Source organism: Platichthys flesus, chromosome 8 (assembly GCF_949316205.1).
Source record: "Platichthys flesus chromosome 8, fPlaFle2.1, whole genome shotgun sequence".
NCBI lineage: Eukaryota > Metazoa > Chordata > Actinopteri > Pleuronectiformes > Pleuronectidae > Platichthys > Platichthys flesus.
In genome coordinates, this window is record NC_084952.1 from 9,725,261 (window position 1) to 9,745,737 (window position 20,477).

At 43.9% G+C, this 20,477-nt stretch overlaps 2 protein-coding genes across 2 annotated transcripts; both read right to left on the minus strand.

Moving 5' to 3' along the window:
* Nucleotides 1–4,170: 4,170 nt before the first annotated feature.
* On the minus strand, nt 4,171–13,400 carry efemp2a (EGF containing fibulin extracellular matrix protein 2a). The gene is made up of 11 exons (XM_062394162.1): nt 13,142–13,400; nt 9,239–9,488; nt 8,682–8,730; nt 8,403–8,591; nt 7,754–7,876; nt 7,524–7,640; nt 6,832–6,951; nt 6,610–6,729; nt 6,340–6,466; nt 5,521–5,716; nt 4,171–5,084 (listed from the first exon to the last, which is right to left on the minus strand). Exons 2-11 carry the CDS (start codon nt 9,338–9,340, stop codon nt 4,923–4,925), a joined length of 1,305 nt encoding a protein of 434 aa, XP_062250146.1. The 5' UTR covers nt 9,341–9,488; nt 13,142–13,400; the 3' UTR covers nt 4,171–4,922.
* A 1,372-nt stretch (nt 13,401–14,772) lies between these two features.
* On the minus strand, nt 14,773–19,823 carry fibpa (fibroblast growth factor (acidic) intracellular binding protein a). Its single transcript, XM_062394203.1, has 11 exons — nt 19,480–19,823; nt 19,279–19,363; nt 18,090–18,288; nt 17,842–17,968; nt 17,546–17,646; nt 16,811–16,944; nt 16,178–16,286; nt 16,024–16,087; nt 15,852–15,938; nt 15,598–15,695; nt 14,773–15,066 (listed from the first exon to the last, which is right to left on the minus strand). The coding sequence occupies exons 2-11, from the start codon at nt 19,361–19,363 to the stop codon at nt 14,997–14,999; spliced, it is 1,074 nt and encodes a 357-aa protein (XP_062250187.1). The 5' UTR covers nt 19,480–19,823; the 3' UTR covers nt 14,773–14,996.
* Between the last annotated feature and the right edge of the window lie 654 nt (nt 19,824–20,477).

Consider the following 20,477-nt stretch of genomic DNA (forward strand, 5'->3'; position numbering starts at 1 on the left):
TTTTGTGTCTGTTTCTCTTCAATTTGAATCTTCTTCTTTTTTTTTGTTTGCTATTTTGCATCTCATTGTGATGTGTTGTGATTACTTTGGTAATTTTGTGTCTTAGGTGATTATTTTGTGTGTCTATGTTAAGTCACTTTATATCTTTGCCGTCGTTTGGTCTCTTAGTGGTTGCTTTGCCCTTTTCATCCTTCTATGGGTAATTTGGCAACTCTCAGTGGTGTTTTGTGTTTTTTGTGTGCCATATCTTGGTTATTTTGCATCCTGTTGCCATTTTGTGCCTTTTTTTGTCAATGACATTTTTCAGGAGAAGCCCAGGGAGCCCCCTGATGCTTTGGGCCTCTGTGCCTGGTGAGCCAGTTCGTAGGCCGTCCACGACAGAATCCCTCAGTTTCATTTAGGTTTTCTTTCTGTCTTTGGACCAACTGGAAATGCCAGGAGACTTACAGTATAACACTAGGCCACTGTGCCCCTAATGTGAACACAGACGCACACACACTCACACACACACACACACACACCTCCTCCCCTCCTGCACTCCCTAACCACATCACCAGGATCTGTCCTCCTTGTTCTCCATCATTACAAGATGAAGTTATGTAAGAAATATAAATCTATTCTACAGCGCTCGCTGAGTTGAACATTATTTGTGAGAAGAGGACAAAGGTGGCGTCACTTTTTCCTCCCACAGGTGCATGAGTTCATGGAAAATGGGAGAAAATGTAGGTTCACCAGTCAATTCGGTTATAAAACCAACACACTCTCTTCAGGTTGTTGCTAATCCTGGATGGAGGAGCTCTGTGTGGTACGCTGCCCCCTGGTGGCTGAACCGTGTCTGCTCCTGTTACATAAAACAGGGCTGTGTGTGAGTCATCACCCCCTCCAGTGAGGACAGATGGGAGGTGTGTGTGTGCGTGTAGGCCTGGGTGGAGCTTAAAGCACTGGACTGTAAAATAAGGGCTTCCCCTCTCTCCTTCTCCCACTCACTCCCTTTATCTTTTTTATGTTTTTGGGGGGGTTGACAGAATCCGTTGCACACAAAGAGAAATGCTGTGACAGTGAAAAGCGAAACAGAAGGCTGCATAGATTCACTGTTTCATATGAGAAGCAGCTTTTCACTGCCCTAATTTCACGATGCCGGGCGGTAGATACACGATTTGGGGATATTTGAGCTCAGATCTTGTTTTGGAGAGGACAGGACTGATGGTGGTGTTCACTGACACTGCAGACAGAGGTGAATCTGTGTGGGTGCAGGTGAAGTATGATGAGCTGGTTCTTATATCTGAACACACTCAGGAACCTTCTCTGTGTCATGGCACTGACAGGAACCCCCCCCCCCCCCCCCCCCCGATGTGGACTCCACTCTTATCTTCATAATGAAACCGTAAGGTCATAAGGTTCTCCTTTGGTCTGACAGGATTCAGGAACTGTTGTGGCTGTGACCTTTCCAATGAAACTAGACAAACAGTGATGCTAGTGGGACTAAATCTCTTTGCGTGTGTGAGAGAAGGTTTCATATGGAGGACCATACATGACATAAGTAAAAATAAATAAATAAATAAATGTATAAATAAATACAGAAATAAATAAATAAATGAATAAATAAAAATGGAAATAAATAAATAAATACAGAAATAAATAAATAAATATGTTAATACCAAAAGAAATGTCAAAAGAAATGTCTTAAATATATTTTAACATTTATTTTTTCCCTGATACATTTCCTTTGCATTTGCAGTGTCCTTATGCTAATGAGAAAGGCGGGCCTAACCGCAGTCTCATGCAGGATTGGTCACAGGAGTGTAATGATCCAGCCCTACTACTTCTGCCTTTCAATGCTGGTGTCCAGTAGCTGTTTGCAGCGTTGAGCCAGTTCACACTTAAAATGAACTAGTTCAAGTTCAGAGGGTTAGTTAAGGTTATTTTTTATTGGGATGATTTAGGTGTCAGTAGTTCTGACTGTGAGCGACACGTCTCGTGTTGCACTGAGCACAATGAGCGAGCCGAGAGGAGGAGGAGGAAACAGAAACTCCAGCTCGGTACAAACCACCTGCCGCCTCTGCTCTGATCATGAAGCCGCTGGTCTCTGAGCAGATGTGACCAGAGAAGCTCTGTGTTTCCACTGTTTCCACTGTTCCACAGAGTCACTAACTGGCTGCTTCACGGTGAAGAGATCAAGTCTCAGTCACTGCCCGTGTCTCTGAGCGATTGTGTGGCGGAGCGCAGGGGCTGTGTGTGTGTAGCTCAGTTGACCAATCCTGCTCGAGACTGAGGTTAGGCCCGCCTTTCTCATTAGCATAAGGACACTGAAATGTGGAAATAAATAAATGTGGAAATAAATAAAAGTTGCAATAAAAGTGGAAATAAATAAATAAATGTGGAAATAAGTTTAAGACATTGATTTATTTAATTCTGCATTTATTTCCATATTTATTTATTTATTTCCACATTTATTCCAACTTTTATTTTTCGATTTCAGTGTCCTTATGCTAATGAGAAAGGCGGGCCTAACCTCAGTCTCGAGCAGGATTGGTCAACTGAGCTACACACACACAGCCCCTGCGCTCCGTCACACACTCGCTCAGAGACACGGGCAGTGACTGAGACTTGATCTCTTCACCGTGAAGCAGCCAGTTAGTGACTCTGTGGAACAGTGGAAACAGTGGAAACACAGAGCTTCTCTGGTCACATCTGCTCAGAGACCAGCGGCTTCATGATCAGAGCAGAGGCGGCAGGTGGTTTGTACCGAGCTGGAGTTTCTGTTTCCTCCTCCTCCTCTCGGCTCGCTCATTGTGCTCAGTACAACACGAGACGTGTCGCTCACAGTCAGAACTACTGACAGCTAAATCATCCCAATAAAAAATAACCTTAACTAACCCTCTGAACTTGAACTAGTTCATTTTAAGTGTGAACTGGCTCAACGCTGCAAACAGCTACTGGACACCAGCATTGAAAGGCAGAAGTAGTAGGGCTGGATCATTACACTCCTGTGACCAATCCTGCATGAGACTGCGGTTAGGCCCGCCTTTCTCATTAGCATAAGGACACTGCAAATGCAAAGGAAATGTATCAGGGAAAAAATAAATGTTAAAATATATTTAAGACATTTCTTTTGGTATTAACATATTTATTTATTTAGTTCTGTATTTATTTATTTATTTCCATTTTTATTTATTCATTTATTTATTTATTTCTGTATTTATTTATACATTTATTTATTTATTTATTTTTACTTATGTCATGTATGGTCCTCCATAGTTTCAAGCACAGTTTTGAGGTGCATTATATCAGAGCCGGTTGTGGAACTGTGTCCAAAGTGTTGGCTATTTATAACGAGTGGAGCCGAATAAGCAGAGCAACTACTGAGGCCGTTCACAAAGCCAGCGGCTGGCTGGGGGCCTAAACAGATGCAGTGTAGATTTGAGGCCAGGTCACACCACAGACTTTCTGCTCCATGTTTGGGTCGGAGTCAAATTTAAAGGCAGCTTAGAGAAACATTAGAAAATGTAGCTTAGTTAATTATTGGCTGTGTTGGTAACGTGGGGCAGTGAACCAGCTAGTAGCTATTTTCACACAAGATCTCTGGAAAATAGGTAGTTTTCCTTTTTCACCTACAAAGAACGCAGCAGATTGTCTGAGTAGGACAAATTTTTCCAGTTGTATTCTAACTTGTGCTCAATCAGACATACTCCTGACATTTTACAAGGTTGGCTGGGCCAGTCCAAGAAAAGGAAAAAAGCCTTAGAAGGCCTTAGGCAATTTACACACTGCTACTTTAAGTTCAGTGCCTGTCTGAAAGCAGCTTTTGCTTATATTTGCTAAACTAAACGGTGAAATCATCAACCTTTAATTCTTTAAACAGACGGAAAACAAAAAAACTCCAAAGACAATAGCAATCATCGAGGAGTTAACTCACAACTGTTGCCATTATCAATTTAACTGAAAATTCCTTAAGTTCTGATTAATCAATTGAAACTGGAAACTAACATCTCAATTTCTCACAACACAAGGGTTCTTAAAGGGGTTCCATTCAATTTTCATTCTACAGACAGTAAAAAAGAAGCTGCAACTTGACAAATAGTTTTCTGTTGATTGACTTATCCAAAAAGTTTCTGAATTTTCCAGAGGGACGAATGCAGAATGAAAATTTTTAACTGCGACACGGATATGTTAAGGTACATTGTTTTATTTGGGTTCAAATCTTAGACAAAGAAAATACAAAGTACAACACGTGGCAATCCGACAAACTGCTGTTAAGGGAGAGCTCGATGGTAGAGGATGAACGGTGGAGGGTGAAGGAGGAGCGTGGATGCTGAGGTCTGATATGAGTGGTTACTGAATCGCGTCTGTGAAAAGGGAAACGGGAATGAAGTGACAGAGTGGAACCGAAGATAAGGATGTAAACCGGACGAGACGGATTAATGTGGTGACGCCCGGCGTGAATCACTCCACCTGACAGCAGCACGGCACAGATCTGTTATCACGCTGAGCAGGTGTGAAGAAAATAAATCCCCTTTTTACACCCGGACGTCAGAATGATGGCGTCAGACGAGTGAGCAGTGAAAAATAACATGAAAAGGGAAACCATGGGGAACTGAAATACCGGAGGGAACAATTGGACTGGACTTATCATTTGGAGGCTGCTCTGTATCTGATACCTTACTGCTACATGTATACTTTATACTGTATACTGCACTGCATGTATGTTCTTACATGTAATATGGTGGGCTGACACAAATGTGTGGCTTTCTTTGGACAAGTACAAAAAGCTACGAGTGTGACATCACAGTGATTAGTTGAACTGCATCGACCACTCCTTTTTACAGCTTCTTTTGCATCTGTGCTTCTCCTCAGCTCTTTCTCTCCATCTTTTTTCTCTGTGTCCCCTCCGGTCGTCTTCTTCCTCCTCTTCCTCTTCCTCTTTAGAAGGTGTAAGGCCCAACGTAGATGGAGAGTCTGAGGGCGGAACTGCCGTGGTAGCTGAGCAGAGGGTTGACGGACACCATCTCCAGGTCCAACGTGTACTCTCTGGGCCCCGACACAGCGCGGGCCAGCACCAGCATGGCGCTGATATTATTGATTTGCTGGAGGAGACAAAACAAATATGACTGAGTAAATTTTTTTTGCAGGAAGGGAAGCTGTCATCAGCGTGTGGGTGAGTTTTTGACTTTCACACGAAAAGCATGTTTGAGCCTCCAGGAAGGTGCTTAACAACAATATTGTTTTAGAATAAAGAATAGGTTTTTTACACTGCCAGTTTATAATGTACACCAAACTAAAACTGATCCACCAGCCCTACACTGAATCCTATTCTGCTTTACCAGATTTGACTGACAAAACATATTTCAACCTAGAAACATCTCATCCTATATTAATCTGTATCTTATTCATCCAAGTCTACGTCTTCAACATGAACCAGAACTGATTATTTCGGTCAGCACAGCAGATTCGGCCTCATTAACCATCAGGTCAGTGCGACACCACGCTCGTCCTCGCGCTCTGCTCTGTCACAGCCCTCACCCTGACGTAAAAGTCTCCGTTCTCGTCCCCGGAGCGGATGCGGAAGGTGTTGTAAGCCCCTGGGGAGACGCTGGTGGCTTGAATCTGGAAGACGTCGGAGGGGACGGAGCGCTCCGAGGTGATGGTCATGTAGCGGTGGACGATGGAGAAAGGAAGCTCTCGGCAGGCGGGCTTGCTGACGGGACACACACAGCGGCTGCACACACACACACAATGGAAGAAAATGCAGAGTGGCGGTTAAATCTACGTGCAGTCATTTGTGGTCGTTTAGCATCTCAATGTAGTTGTTTCTCATGGTATTTGGTAGTTGTTCTGTTTCTATTGGCAGTTTTGCATCTTTTTATAGCTATTGTGCAACATCTTTTAGAGTTTAGGGGCTTCTAAGTCATTTGGGCTCTTTCTTGAAATCCATCCGCGAAAGGAGTAGAAAACAGAAGTTCACAAATTAGCCAGCAGAGGGAGTTATATGACTAAGAGGAGAGAACTCTTGAATCTAAACAGATATTGACCAGTAGCCATTGTTTTTCTAAAACACCTTTTATACGAGCTAATCATGTGGGATTTGTTAATAGTGACCCACACCTGTTACCAATCCAACACTTGTTCACAACTGTAATAGCTTTCTTATTGCACTGGACCGTGTTCAAAAGAGAAGGTCGCAGAGTTGGACCCGTGTGTGGAAAAAGTAATTGGGATAATCTTGAAGCCTGAGCCATACTCAATACAGGGGTTGATTATATTCTGAGCCGAGAGCCAGCACATACTTGTGTAATTGGGAAAAGGTGTGTGAAAGTGTGTGTACTGAGTGTGAACACTCACTTCTCAGACACCTGGATATACGGCTCTTGGCATCGGTTGCTGTCCACGCACTGGTATCGCCCGTGGATGTTCACACACGTCTGTGCCTCGGTACACTGGTGTTCACCTGTTTCACACTCGTTTATATCTGTGGAGGGAAAGAGGGCTTGTGGTGTTTGACTGAACAGGAGGCGGAAAGACAGCAGGAAGAGAGCTGCTGTCACAGAACGAAGGACTTGCACAGAGAGAGACGTTTTGAGAGGAAAAGAGGAAGCAGCTCTGTGTGCTCACCCTGACACAGTCTGGTCCCCAGCAGCTGGTATCCCTCAGGGCACACGCAGGAGAACTTCCCTGGTTCATTGACACACTGGTACTGGCACAGGTAACTGGAGTAGCTGCACTCGTCAATGTCTGTCAGGATGCGAGTTCATGTTTAATTTACAGTTCACCATCAGTGACAGAATACAAATAAACAGACAGGTGTCACAGAGGGAGACGGGGAGAATGTCTTACCGTTACAAGCAAAGCCATCAGGCCCCAGCTCGTAGCCCTGGTCACAGCGACAGAGGAAGGTGCCATATGTGTTGTAACACCTCTGAGAGCAGGGGGCACCCATGTCGCATTCATTCACATCTGAAACGAGGGAAGGCAGATTTTATAGAGCCGTGTGGACGTAAACTCTAAACGTTATAACAAGGGTTTTGTTGTTTTTGTGGGACAACAGACTGGAAAGCTCGTATATCCCAAAAACTTTAATAGGTCCTGGATCCAAAACTAAAAGGCACAAATCAGAATAAAAGCTCCAAGTAAATTCAAAGTCACTGAAAACACATTTCCCAAGTCGGCTTATTACTGTGAGTGATGGAGTCCAACAAGAAGTGTTTTCAGCCAGCGTTGAAACTCTTCTGGTTTCCTCGATGTGAGAAATATCTATCTGAGCTGTTTTTCTAAATATGAACTAAAAACATCAACAATAATGAAAATAAATGCTAGTTTTGCCAGTTTTCTATAGCTTATATAAAACAGTACAGATAAAACTACCAAACAGAACATAATGTAGTTCAAATTATTTTAGTTTAGATACTCAACTTTTGTACCTTTGCGTGTAAGACTTTGAAAGTCTTAAACGTTTTTAATTGTCCAGTTTTTATACCTGGTGGCTCAAATTGATGAATACTTCTTTCATTCCCAGTTACATCACTCACCAATACAAGAGCGGTTGTTTCCTGCCAGTTGGAAACCAGGTTCACATTGACAAGAGAAGGACCCGGGGACGTTGACGCAGCGATGTTGGCAGTACCTGTACCTGCACTCGTCGATGTCTGAGAATTAAAAGAGGCTATTAAGTTCACGCCTGCAGCTCCAACAGGCCGTGCAGTAAAACCACTTCTTTCTCTAAGTTTCCATATGTTTAATTGAATTTGGATCAACTCACCGATACACTCTGTGCCAACCTTGCGGTAGCCGTCCGGACACTGGCAGGTGAAGGCACCCAGGGTGTTGATGCACTGCTGGCTGGGCTGACAGTCATCTTCATCCCGCTCACACTCATCGATATCTGTGTGAGTGGGCGAAGTGAAACAGGGACAGGCGTATCAGAGCTGTGGTCATGGTGAGTGAACACAGCGTCACTCAGCCCCACTGACCCGATGCACTGTGATTGTTCAAGCTGGCGGTGGCGACTCCGCTCCCCTGGTTTCCGCCCAGCAGCTGATACATCACAAAGTGTTGAATCATGTTTGCTGCCTCATGCAGACCCCGATGAACACGTGTTCGTCCTCCAGCACAGGCAGTTTTCTCGGCTCTTAAAACAGAGCAGCTGTCCTCGCGTGAAATCTTCCACATTCCTCCACTGTCTGCCTGCCCCGCGTGGACTCATGCTCACTCACACCCACACAGATTGCACCAACACGCTGCCTCCAGTTCCAACACCTGCTGCGGCCACCTGTCCCCCACAGCCTGTGGCCGCCGACAATAAATGTACACAATCACACACACACACATGTGAGTAATGACCACTCATCCTGTGGCCACCTGTCCACCTCTAACCCCCCCCCCCCCAGACCAACAAACCAGACACTCACCCACACAGCTGTCTCCCTGCGGCTCGTAGCCCAGAGGGCAGGGGTTAAAGGGCTCGGTGGGCGTGATGGCGGGCTCTGGAGCCGGGATGACTGACGCAGAGCGGGGAAGGCACAGGTACCCTCCGTAGTGGTTGAAGCACTTCATTTCCCCTTTGCAGGCATCCAGAATGGTCTCACATTCGTTTATGTCTGAGGGGGGGATGCAGATACATATTCAATGACTGTGCGTAATAACTGAATGTTGAGTTGGAGAAACATCAGGTAAAAGTGAGCTCTTACCTTTGCAGTGCTCGGTCTGAGGGTCCCAGTGATACCCATCTGTGCATTCCTACGAAGAGCAACAGAGAAAAACAGACTGTGAGAAAATGGAGGAAAGAAAGATGGGAAGATACTCATGCAGGAGCGCTGGGCCAAGAAGACAAGGAGTCTGCTGCTGGTGAGCAGAGTATGACATTTTAATTTGCTTTCCTGAGGCCGAGTGTCGCTTGAAACACAAAGAAAGTCAGGCCACTGTTTGGAAGAGGGGTCATTATCATTCTGGGAGGAAAAACACAAGGCTGCGAGTTGCATGGGAAGAAAATTGAGGCTTAAAACAACATGGAATTAAAACTAAAATTACCTCCAGATAGTAAAACTACAAAACGTTGGACGTGGAAAGCTGCTGTGCAATATTAAGCATGAAGAGGAGCTAATAAAAAGGGAGAGCAGAGGCCAAGAGTTCAACAAGAAACACGGCCAAAAAACTAACTGGCAGGTGTGGCGTGTGATAAAAGAGAAGAGGCCAAGGGAATAAGAGAGGAGAGCAGAGTGAGGGAGAGAGACTCAGCCGTCCTTACCGTGTAGGTGTCACTTTCTGTCGAGGGCTGTGAAATAGCAACGTGGAGGAGCACAGACACACATATGCACACGCACAAGTTTGACACACAAACACCCTGCATGCTAATGCACTAATTGGCAGGAGAACAAGGACATGAACACACGTACAACATGCACACACACACAGACACACACACACAGCTATCAGACAGGAGGCAGGGCCTTGAAGGTGAGACTCTGTGATGTACAGGGGCGGCCGAGATGTGGGATCTGTATTTCAGAGAAGGAGAAGTGGGGAAAAAAGACAAAAAGAACAACATTAGAAATCACAAAACGATTTGATTCGGTCTCAAAACTTAGTGGTGCCTGTGAGCCGCTCCCACAGCCGAGGTGGATAAATCAACTCCAAGCTAAATACGCTGCATGGAGCCAATGTTTAAGTAGTCGTCCACTCACAGTGGACTTTGTTCAGTGTTTGTCAACCACACAGTTCCCCCTTGATCGCAGCGAGAATAAATGGAATAAATCGGCCGGCCAGGTAAAAACATTAACACTGTGACGTCCTCCATCCTTCAGCTGAAAATAACAAAGTCAACATCACAGAAATACTTTCATATTCGCTGCTCACAGAAAGCCCTCTGTGTCTGCGGACTGGCAGACTACAACTCAGTGGAATGATGGTCTCGCTGAGCGCTGCCTCCTGAGATTCGCTGCACTGTGTATCAGGGCAGAATCCTGGCTATAACTTCCATATTTTAAAACGGCTTCTCTTTTTTCGTTGCTTCAATTTGTGAGATATGAATTTCGTTCTCTCTGGAAGCTGTTTCAATGTCAAAGGACATCTGTCTGTGTCAGTGGAGTAACCAAGTATACTCAGGTACTCTGTTAAGGTGCAATTTTAGGTGTTTTCTCTTTGGTTTTTGGCATTTTTCAGGTAGTTTTTAAAAGTGTAGTTATTCATTACAACATGTGATTGTGTCTGAGGCCCTGCCTGCCCACAGAGGTCCTTCCAGGTAGGAGGCGGATTACAGCTGCTCAGGTATTTGCTGGTATTTACATTAACAACAAAGCTGCGGCAAAACTAACAGAATAAATTGACCTTGTTTTACAGATTCATGACTTACTTGTATACATAAAATATTATCTTGTATGCCTAAGATTAAAAAATCTTAATCTTTCAGGATCTTGGGATCTACATAATTTAAGAGGATGAAACGGATCCACTAGGCATAAAGTTACTTTCTACTCTGGATACTTTAAGTGCTACTTTTAATCAAGTGGAATTGAGAATGAAGTCACAGCATATAATTACAACAGTATTTTAACATGGAGACACTGCGTCGTTTGCTCACAGGCCTCACTGCTTCCACCAGCACAGTGTTCTGTAGAGCGTGGCGTGTTTTTTTTGTAGATGTATTTATAGTGTATTATGTTTGCTGAGTGCTCTGATGGACTTGGCTTTTCTCCCAGCACAGACACAGCCATCCCTCAGTTAATGTTCCTGGAGAGAGGCTATAAGCAATTCTGCTGACTAAACATAAACACATCACCTATTCCAGCTCCTGGAGAAAGAAATATATAAAACAGGCCAGTTGAAGGAATAAAAAACCATGAAATGACACGAGAGTTTGATTCACTGCCTGCCTACGTGTATGGTCACACGCTCTGCGGAGGCCACATTTACAGGCACTGCTTGTTGTTGTATTTCGTCTCGAGACAAACCGGAATCCGCAGGGTGACGTGGACACCCTCAAATACTCGGCGGGTGACATCACAGGCGATTTCTGACCTTTGTGTGGTCAAAAGCAGCAAAACACAGAGAGTTACACATACCAGCGTGCAATCAGATGACCACAGTACGTGACCTGTCTGAACTGAACTTACAACCAGGAAGAGTGTGGCCCAAAACCACCCGAAAAAACAAACTGACCATCGGTCCGGGGTCCGGTCGCTCACTGGCTACTCAGTGTGGGCAGCAGGGATGCATGGGTGTTGCCCTGCTGCTGCTGGAGATCAAGTGGCGGTGGACCTCTGGAATGCCCGTGGCAAGGATGTGGGCGCCAGTTCTCAGCTGGGATGCCCTGCAACGGCAGTGGTTCCCAGGGTATCAGGTTCTGGGAAACCCCCCATGGTTCACATAAGAGGACAGCTGGTGCCAAACCTCCGGGCGCTGCTCTCCAACCTCACATCTCTCCTCATTGTGTGGGAGGACGTCCGAGAATGTGGCCCCGCTGCAAGAGTTCATCGTCTGGGTCTGGATGCCCACTGATGGAGACACAGGTTCACTCTAACACCCCCTCACCAGTGCTGCTGCTCGGACACCTGCTGTGTTTCATGTTAACATTACCTGGACTTATGAAAGGGATTTTAACTAATGTAACTACTAGAAAGAAATACGTAAATTAAAAGATCAGCTGATGGATAGAAAATTACCTGATTAAGTCAAATATGCTTTAAAGTCATTCATTCTAGCTTCTGAAATGATAATATGATGATACATTTTATGTATAGTTTTGGATAGTGGTTCGACAAAATCAAACTTTTAAGATTTTAAAGAACCCTTTTCACTTCATCCTGAGCTTTGGTACCACAAATAATTAATGAATCAATAAAGGAAATGACTGTTATTTGAAGCAGATGCAGTTTATATCTGAAAACCCTGTGTTGTGTGTTCCATTCACGTCATTTCTCATGGTAAAATAATTAGAATCTAATGTAATCACCCGTCAGAGCTTGTCTTGGCCTCGGTAACAGCAGAATGACCCACGAAAATAAAATACAAAGATGTGCACCGGCCGACGTGTGCCGACCGGCTGCGCAACTGCAATCTCTTAGTACACAGTCAGCCCAATTCAACAGGCTAGATGTCAGGCTGCTCATAAAAGTGACCACATGGGGACGAGGGAAACACACGGTCGGACCACACACACACATTGTGTAAACAGCAGAACGGTGATGTCTTGTAGAGTATACGTAGCTAGCTTTGTGTTGTTCTGCTCCGCCGTGCATGGAGCAGCCTGAGAACATGGTGGCCAATCTGCGCCCTGTTACCATTGTGGCAGTGAACCTGCAAATCCAACATCAGGGGGTCTGCACACAACTGGACTCCTGTTGTGAGACTCTCCAACGTTCGCCCCCCCCCCTCCATGTTCTGAGACATAGTTTATCTACAGACATAGTCACACGGTGCCTTCTCCTTCTGAAATCACTGTAAAGGCAGTTACAGTGATGTGTTGGTACATGCAGACCATGATGGGCCGCTCTTTAGGGGAACAGCCCTCCTTCCTGTTGCCTTGCCTGTTATAGTTAACTTAGCTTGAGTCTTAAGTGGTGGTGGAGGTGTCACATGTGAGCTGTTAGAAGTTTAATGTATTAACAGTGATAAAACAGCATTCAGCACCGATGTCATCCCGGTTTCAAGATTGTTTGTGTTTGTTGGAAGCTGGCACCTGTTCCTGGGTCAGAAATGTAACTTACAGCTTCACCTTGGTCTGACTGTAGTTTCCCCCGAGTGACTAACACAACCGAGATTGTGACACCGACCTGAAGTGTTGTTCAAGAAGGATGAGATGGAAGGATTTTGCAACAAACTTTATAATAATACGTGCACTGTGACTCATCGCCTCTCTTCCTGTCTACCCCCCTATTACAGTCTCTGGAGCACGAAGCCAAGAAGCGAGCAGGGAGACTGTGGGCCACATTATCTTGGCTCTTGTGAGGAACCAAGTGCAGCTGGGAGAGCAGAGCAGAGCAGACAGCAGAGCAGTGGACGTGTATGGTCGTACCAGAGAAATAGGTGAGAGGTACATCTCATCTTAAAAACTTGGGAGGAAACTCTAGCAAAGTCCAGCAATAGTTCTCTGTTTCACACAAATCTCCTCTTACATCTGTGTAGGACATTAAAGAAACACAGGAAAACTCACGGGTGAATCTTTTTCCGCTAGGTCCTCTGTCGCTGAGTCTCCCTCTGGCCAGTGTGTCCTTCTGCTGAGCTGCGGTCGTCCCGGCTGAGTTGGCGTCCAGAAGAGGTCCCTTAAAACTCCTGCCTGTATGACCCTGAGAGAGTGAGTGGGGAGACCGACAGCTGGAGCAGCTGAACACATGCAGAGGGAGGGAGAGAGAGAGAGAGAGAGAGAGCGAGAGAGCGCAAGAGATACAGACAGAGAGAGCGAGAGAGAGAGAGGGACAGCCCATCCCCCCCCCCCCACTTGGCCCCCTGCACTGCCATCCTCCGCTCTCCAAACCCCCTCTCCCTGACCCCCCAGGATGCAAATTCCTGGTCTGCGGCCCAAATTCCAAAATTCCAAATCTGGCCAAATCGCAGGCGGAACAACTCACAGATTCACACACACATGCCCCCCCATCTTCTTACCCAATGCCCCTCGTGCTGGTCCCACAACACACCTGGTTTCATTTAAACTAAATCCCTGCAAAAGCCCCAAGCACTCCTAGCTTTTCCTCCATTTTCCCATTTACCCCCCATCTATCTATACTTATACCTCCCCCCATCTTTTTTCCTCTCCATAAAGCGACTAAAGCCCTTGCTCTCGTCCAATCTGACATGCAGGATATTTATAGCCGAGCAGAGAGAAGTTAATGGAATGTGGACAAAAATTAGAGAGTGGAGAATTGTGTGTGTGTGTGTGTGTGTGTGTGTGAGACCTACTCGGAAAATTTGTCATCTTGTTTCGCAGAATAAACCGATGGAGGTTCTGGGGGAAAAATATTGAAAATAAACTGCTGTTATTATCCTTAGACAGTCTTAAGGTTGCTGCTCGCTCTGTGTTTGCACATGACTAACCCTTTACGGCACTTGGAATCAATTTGCAATGAGTTGTTTTGTAAACTCCTGAAGATGTTGCTTAACCCATTGGTTTTAAGTCTGACTCAATTGAAAGTCAAACCTCAAGGTTACTCTCATGATTTCAACGAAAAACAAAAACATCCTCAAGATGAAATGAATTAATTCTGAAATGAAATATAACATTACAAAATAATTTTCCGTGTTCAAATCTAATAATCGAACAAATGAAACAGACATATGGGTCACAGTATTTTAAGAAAATGCAAACAGGATTTTTTCAAATCATGGGGGTAATTCCTGAATGTTTATGGTGCTTTTGTTTTTAAGGAAAACCTCCCGTGTGTGGGTTTTAAAACCTTTACTTAGCCACCGATTGTTTATCTGTCCTGTGTTTGTGGGTGGTGATGGAGATGGCAGCTGTCATTACAGGGGCTGCTGTTAAAAGTCCCACTAACAACCCCCCTAGCTGGACCAACTGTGCCCCCCTGGTTGGTCCCTTATGCTTACGGCCACACACAAACCTCCCACACACTGGAACGTCAAATTTAAAATCTAAAACACTCAGCGACAAATCGTACATCTCTACTTTTAGGAGTTATCACTGCGTGTCTCTCTCTCTTTCTCTACCTAGTAAATCCAGACTCTGGAACGGGTTAATGGTTAACATCTCTTCCATATGACATAACAGGTATTTTATCTATATTATGACATAAAACAGAAAGACGTTTTAAACGATAACATAAAACAGAATGCCATTGTGACGTCGATACGTCCATTTTATTTAGAAACCAAATTTACAGACACTTCGGGGGGGGAAGTAGGAAAGCAAGCTCGGAGGCCAAAAGCGATAACAGAGCTCAAGAAAAACAATTCATCAGCGAACAGAGAAAGCAGAAACCGGAGGGCCAAGATAAAACCAGATGAACCAGACGAATAGCAGTGAGTAGAGCGGAGAGAGCGGTAACGAATAGGATTCAGTCGTGATACATTTTGAAGATACAGCTTTTGATGACGCCCATGTATCTGTCCCACACAAGCTGGTGTCTGAGGAGCAGGAAACAAAAAGAAAGAGATCAGAATGGCAGTCAACGAGGCACCGAGTCTTATGACAAACTGCAATTGTGAAATCTGGATGAAGAGGGTAAATGAGGCAATCTTTGTTCACTCTGAGTAATGAGGGGGGGTCGATCCTTCTTTCTATGAATATGTCTTTGTTGAGCATGTAGTGGTGCAGAGCTGTGTAAACCCTAAACTACATTCCTGAGTGTTTGCATGAGAAACAAGGTAACTACAGTTTAAGAAATCGGGGGCATGATAGGGAGGCACCCACTGGTAGAATTCAGACGTCAATATTTGAGAGGATTTTGAAAACACAGACTTTATGTTGGAGCAATGTTCACTGACTGCCAAGGTGTATGACCTTTTTCAGTTATTGGTTAATTATCCCAAAACTCTCTACAAAATCATGGCTGTATTTTTAGCTTATGTCGCCCCCTGGGGAGTTGATTACATTGGCAGGGTCGGTGCCATGTTCTGGCTGATATGTTTTTGCAGAATAAAAGCACATTGACTCACTTGAATGTGTCGAGTATGTGCGCAGAGTTTGTGTAGTGAGTGAGGTAGAGTCTCATATCCGCAGCTGTCCATCGGTCCGAACGGCACGGCTCAATAAACTGGAGGAGGAGAGGAGGGGAGGGGAGGAGACGTTACATCACACGGTCTCAAAAGGCAGACTTTAAAGTTGGCCCCGGCCTCCGAAAAAACTTGGGTTGGATGGCCGGCCTTTGCTTACAACACATGTGAAACTACATTTTTGAAAACGCACAAACCTTCTCCACAAGATCAATGAAGAAATCTCTGACGTCTTTCGTGTTCGTTAACTTGGCCGCGATGTTGACAAGGCCTCTGGAAAGATTCTAGAAAAAGATCAAATTATTTTTTAATACTGTTTCTGGTTTTACTGTGGAAGCTAATGAGCAATTACATAATTATCTTCCTCACCTTGAAATTAGCCTCCATCTCATTAAAAGCTTTAGTCTTTCCTCTGAGAGCTGTACACACCAGACTGAAGAGAGACAACAGAGAAATGAGAAATAAAACTAGTTCATTTTTCAGCACTCAGCATAAATGATCTAGGTCGTTCGGTTTCAGTCACCTTTTGTGTTGATCAAGCAGATCTTTGTCTGCGATTAAAATCTTCAGTTCCTTCAGCTCCTGTAAAAACTCTTTATCAAGATCGACGTCCATGTCTTCCACCATGTTATCTACAAAGAAAATTCAAGTCAGGACACAGTTTTAATCAGCCCAATGGGTATTTTAACTTATTACTATTATCTTGATTTACTACTCTATTTGAATTATTATGTCATTTTTCTGATCCTGCTAATTCCAGTAAACCTTTTTCCCTTTCTCAATATGTAACTTACAAATTTGAAATTCCTCCTCGATCTAATATGGACCAGTTAAACCTGGAGGACCTCTGGTGGTCAGTGGGCCTCACTGACAGAGGCACTGCTGTAGCGGTTCCTTTTTCAACATGCATGACCAACACAGAGAGCGTACCTGTTGTTCTCAACTGAGACATTCACTTTAAATTCTGTCACATAGCTTTAAAGGTTTACCTTCAATTTTAGTTCTTAATTTTATCACTGACATTTGATCACTCTGTAGCCCTCAAACTAAGACAACCCAGTAAAGGTCAATTTAAATCATGTTTAAAAAATGGTCTACGTGCCACAAATATCGTAGGTCGGCAAAAATAGCCAAAAAAAACAACATTATCGCTCACCCACGGCCCCGACGGTCCAGTTGTTGATAAGCTGCCCACCGCAGAAAGCAAAATCCTGGAAAGTGAGGAACATTAGCTTTCTTTTCCCCGTCTCAAAGCGATTGTTGGCAAAGAAAACGATGGCGGCGTAATCCCTGAAACAAGCAGGAGAGACATCATAGGAATTTGAAACAAGAACATCAGGTAGAACTTTGTGGATTTGGGTTAAAACTGAACATGAGCCTTGACGAGGTATTTTGTCAAAATCATGTAGTGATTCATCAGAAAACTAGGAGCCTGCACTACAAAGCAACTTTAACATATTCAAGCTTTGTTTTTGTTAAGTGGCCTCACTGAGCCTCACATCAGCCGTCCCATAGAACAGTTGGGGTTATTAACTGGCTCAGATAATCCTGGGTTTTACTCAATGCAGCTTCCAGCCAAGAAGCAGAGTTGTTTATTTCAAACATCATCACAACCATGAATAACGTTCTTAATTTTATAAGAGAAGAAACACACTGATACCTGGAGATTAAGTCAGTTACAGCTAAATCTGCAGGTTAGAAGTGCACCAAATGTTACCACGGTAAAAAGTGAACCAGCTTCATTTAAGACTGATGCTCAGGGTTTAACCTGAAGTTACCTCGCTAACCACAAATCCTGCCTCGTAGTGCAGGCGCCAGATCTGAAGCAATACCAATATTTAGTAAAGCGAACCTGAGGCAAGTCTTGTGCTCTGTTCTTCTCACTCATTACCTTGAAAGCTTGTCAGAGAGAAGAAAATGCTGACGTATGTTCTCCACCAGGCGCCCCTTCAGCTCTTCCACTACTTTGAAAACCCGTTTGAAGTTGTCAAACTGAAAGAAAAAATTTAAAATCAGCTCATTTTACATTCACAGCAAGCAATTCTAGAACAACTACAACGAGGTGAGTTGTAGACCCCAACTATGACTTAATCAATGTTTCGGGACTGAAATGAAATCGACATAGCTGCAATATGGAGCACTGCAAATCTTTAAACCTGATAAAAGGAGAACTGAGAATGTGTTTACCTGTCGTCTGCAGCTCTTCAGTGTCACACCTGTCTTGGCACTGACGTCGTCTAAGTCTTTTTTGGTTCCTTTAGAGAGTTTCTTTCCGAGGACCTCACGGACAAACACATCATCAAAAGCATAGTATCTAAACAAAAAAACACAAAGGAACGTTAAAATCTGTAGGAATATGCTCTTATCTGCAATGTAAGGAAACATATATAATGCAGTCACATAGCACATGATACATGAGAGCACCATCACTGCACCTCTCTATGAGGATGGCCTGTCGATGCGGAGGGATCTGGAACAGGAGCTGATTGGCTAGTTTGGTTGGACTGTGCAGCAGACGCTCGCACATCTGGAAAGTCCTGTACTGGTCCATGGTGTCGCTCATCAGAACATCTGCGCTCGCCTCACACTCCTCCAGCACTCCTCCCTCCATCCGTACCTTGACTGCATCATTCACTGTTGGAAAAAATATTATATTTAATAACTTGAACTATTGTAGCTACTGGTGTTGGATGAATATTATGATGGCATAAATTACGACTGCACCTTCACTTTTTACATTTGCTGCTACTAATGTGAAGGATGTAGAATGGGAAGGAGGTAGATGCTGCAGTTGCATTATTTGCTTACCAATTTGTTTCCTCCATCAAGGAGTTCATGTTTTACGGTTATCCCTGTCTGTTCCCTCTGTTTGTCTGTTCCCACTGTTTGTCTGTCTGTCAGCGGGATTAATCAAAAACTACTAAAATAATTTCCATGAAACTGGACAAGTGGGACATGACCTGAGATAGAACCCATTCAATGTTGGAGCAGATCCGGATGGCGGAATAGGGCATGAGGCTTTAGAGAGGAACTTGCTCTCCGAGAAGACTTTTACTTTCCTAAATTTGATGCATTGAATTAGTGGCTACTAACATTCGGCTTGTGAATCCCTTTTGATAATTTATCAATGAATCAGATTGATTAATTCTACCTTTTTTTAGAGGCCGGAAGTTATGAAACCATCACTTCAGGCCTCAGGTGTGGCAGCATCATTGCTTCTTTATTTCCTATCCTGTTTATAATCTTGGATTGCTTACCATATCTAAGAAAAACAGCTCAAGTTCAACACCAACACACCAGAGACTCTCTTATGTACAACACTTGAATATTCATACTTATATGTATCAATACTTGTTTGCATTGTCTTTAACCTGTAGTTTGAGATTCTATTGTTTTCATTTCACTGTATTTATTTACTGCTTCCGCTTAAGTTTTTAGATCCTGGTGTTCAAGGTCATTTCTGTTTACTGGGCCTCAGGTTTCTTTCCCTCCCTACCACATGTTTTGGAATGAAAATCTAAATTCTTGAATCTTGTACAGCACTCAGTAGTTGCATATTCATCATAACATTCACACCCCCGTGAAGCACGTTGTGACCCTACAGGTCCAAGCTGAGACTCCTACCTGTGTGTCCATCCAACCAGAGCTGATAGACCTCCTCGTCCATGATGGTGGTGTTACCCACGAACACATCCAGCTCCACTGCCATCTGCGGGGACACAGGGAAAGAAGAGACGTCAGGTGGGGATTCACATCAAGTGTTTTAGCTCAGGCAGCCATCAACAATCATCTGACACTCACACAAACACCATACTGATATATTACCTTGTTCAGAGCGTCGTCCTAACTAGAGTTGAAACTAAACACCACGGGGTTTATCGTTTAATTCTATTAGCTCGGTTTAAATTGGCTCTCCATGACTCTGTAAGGAGCTAACTTCCTCTACAGGAAATTAGCCTGCTGTGCTAGCTGCAGAGCAACGTGAACGGCACAGGCTGAAGTGACAACCACACAATGACACGGCCAGTCAGGAACTAATGCACATGGCGGAGTGAAGAGGAGAGAACTCGGGTCTTTGAGGTTTCTATTCAAAACTCGAACACGCGGATACACGCTGTTGTCATGTAGCATCGGGGCTCCGCAATGTCAACAGCAGGAGGTGTCTAGCAGCTACTTCCGGTTTGGTGACGTCACAGCCCTCGACGCAGTACATTTACTAACATACTGTAGTACTAGTACTTCTCTGTTCTCAGTTGACTTCATTAAAATCCAAAGATAAATATAAACCAATAGGTTTTGCATGCATTTTCAGAATTATATTAAATTAAATGTGTCCCACACTGATTCTTGTAAGGCGTCAGAAGCCAAGGTTGTGAAACTACTGGGTTATTCTCTAACAATAGTTTTTTAAAGCATGTTAAATCATCCAGTATCTCAAATCCAAAAATATAAATATGTCACTTTTAAGTAAGGCTGTCAAATATAAGTAGTAAAGTAGAAAATACACATTTTCTCTGAAATTTGAATCAAAAAAAGCATAGAATGACACAGACACACACACAAACTAAATAATGTGTCCATCTTCTTCCTGTGCTTAGTTTCTGATGGGAATGAGAAGGTTATCATGTAATGTAATGTAATGTAATGTATTGTAATGTTATCCATTATCGTTTGGCCTAGTGGGTAGAGTGGTCGTTCTCCAGCAAGAAGGTTGGGTTCAATCCCCACTCTTCCCCATCTGCATGCTTAAGTGTCCTTGGCAAGATTCTGAACCCCTAAATATGGCAAAACTTCAACCACATTATTGCACAATATCTTAAACT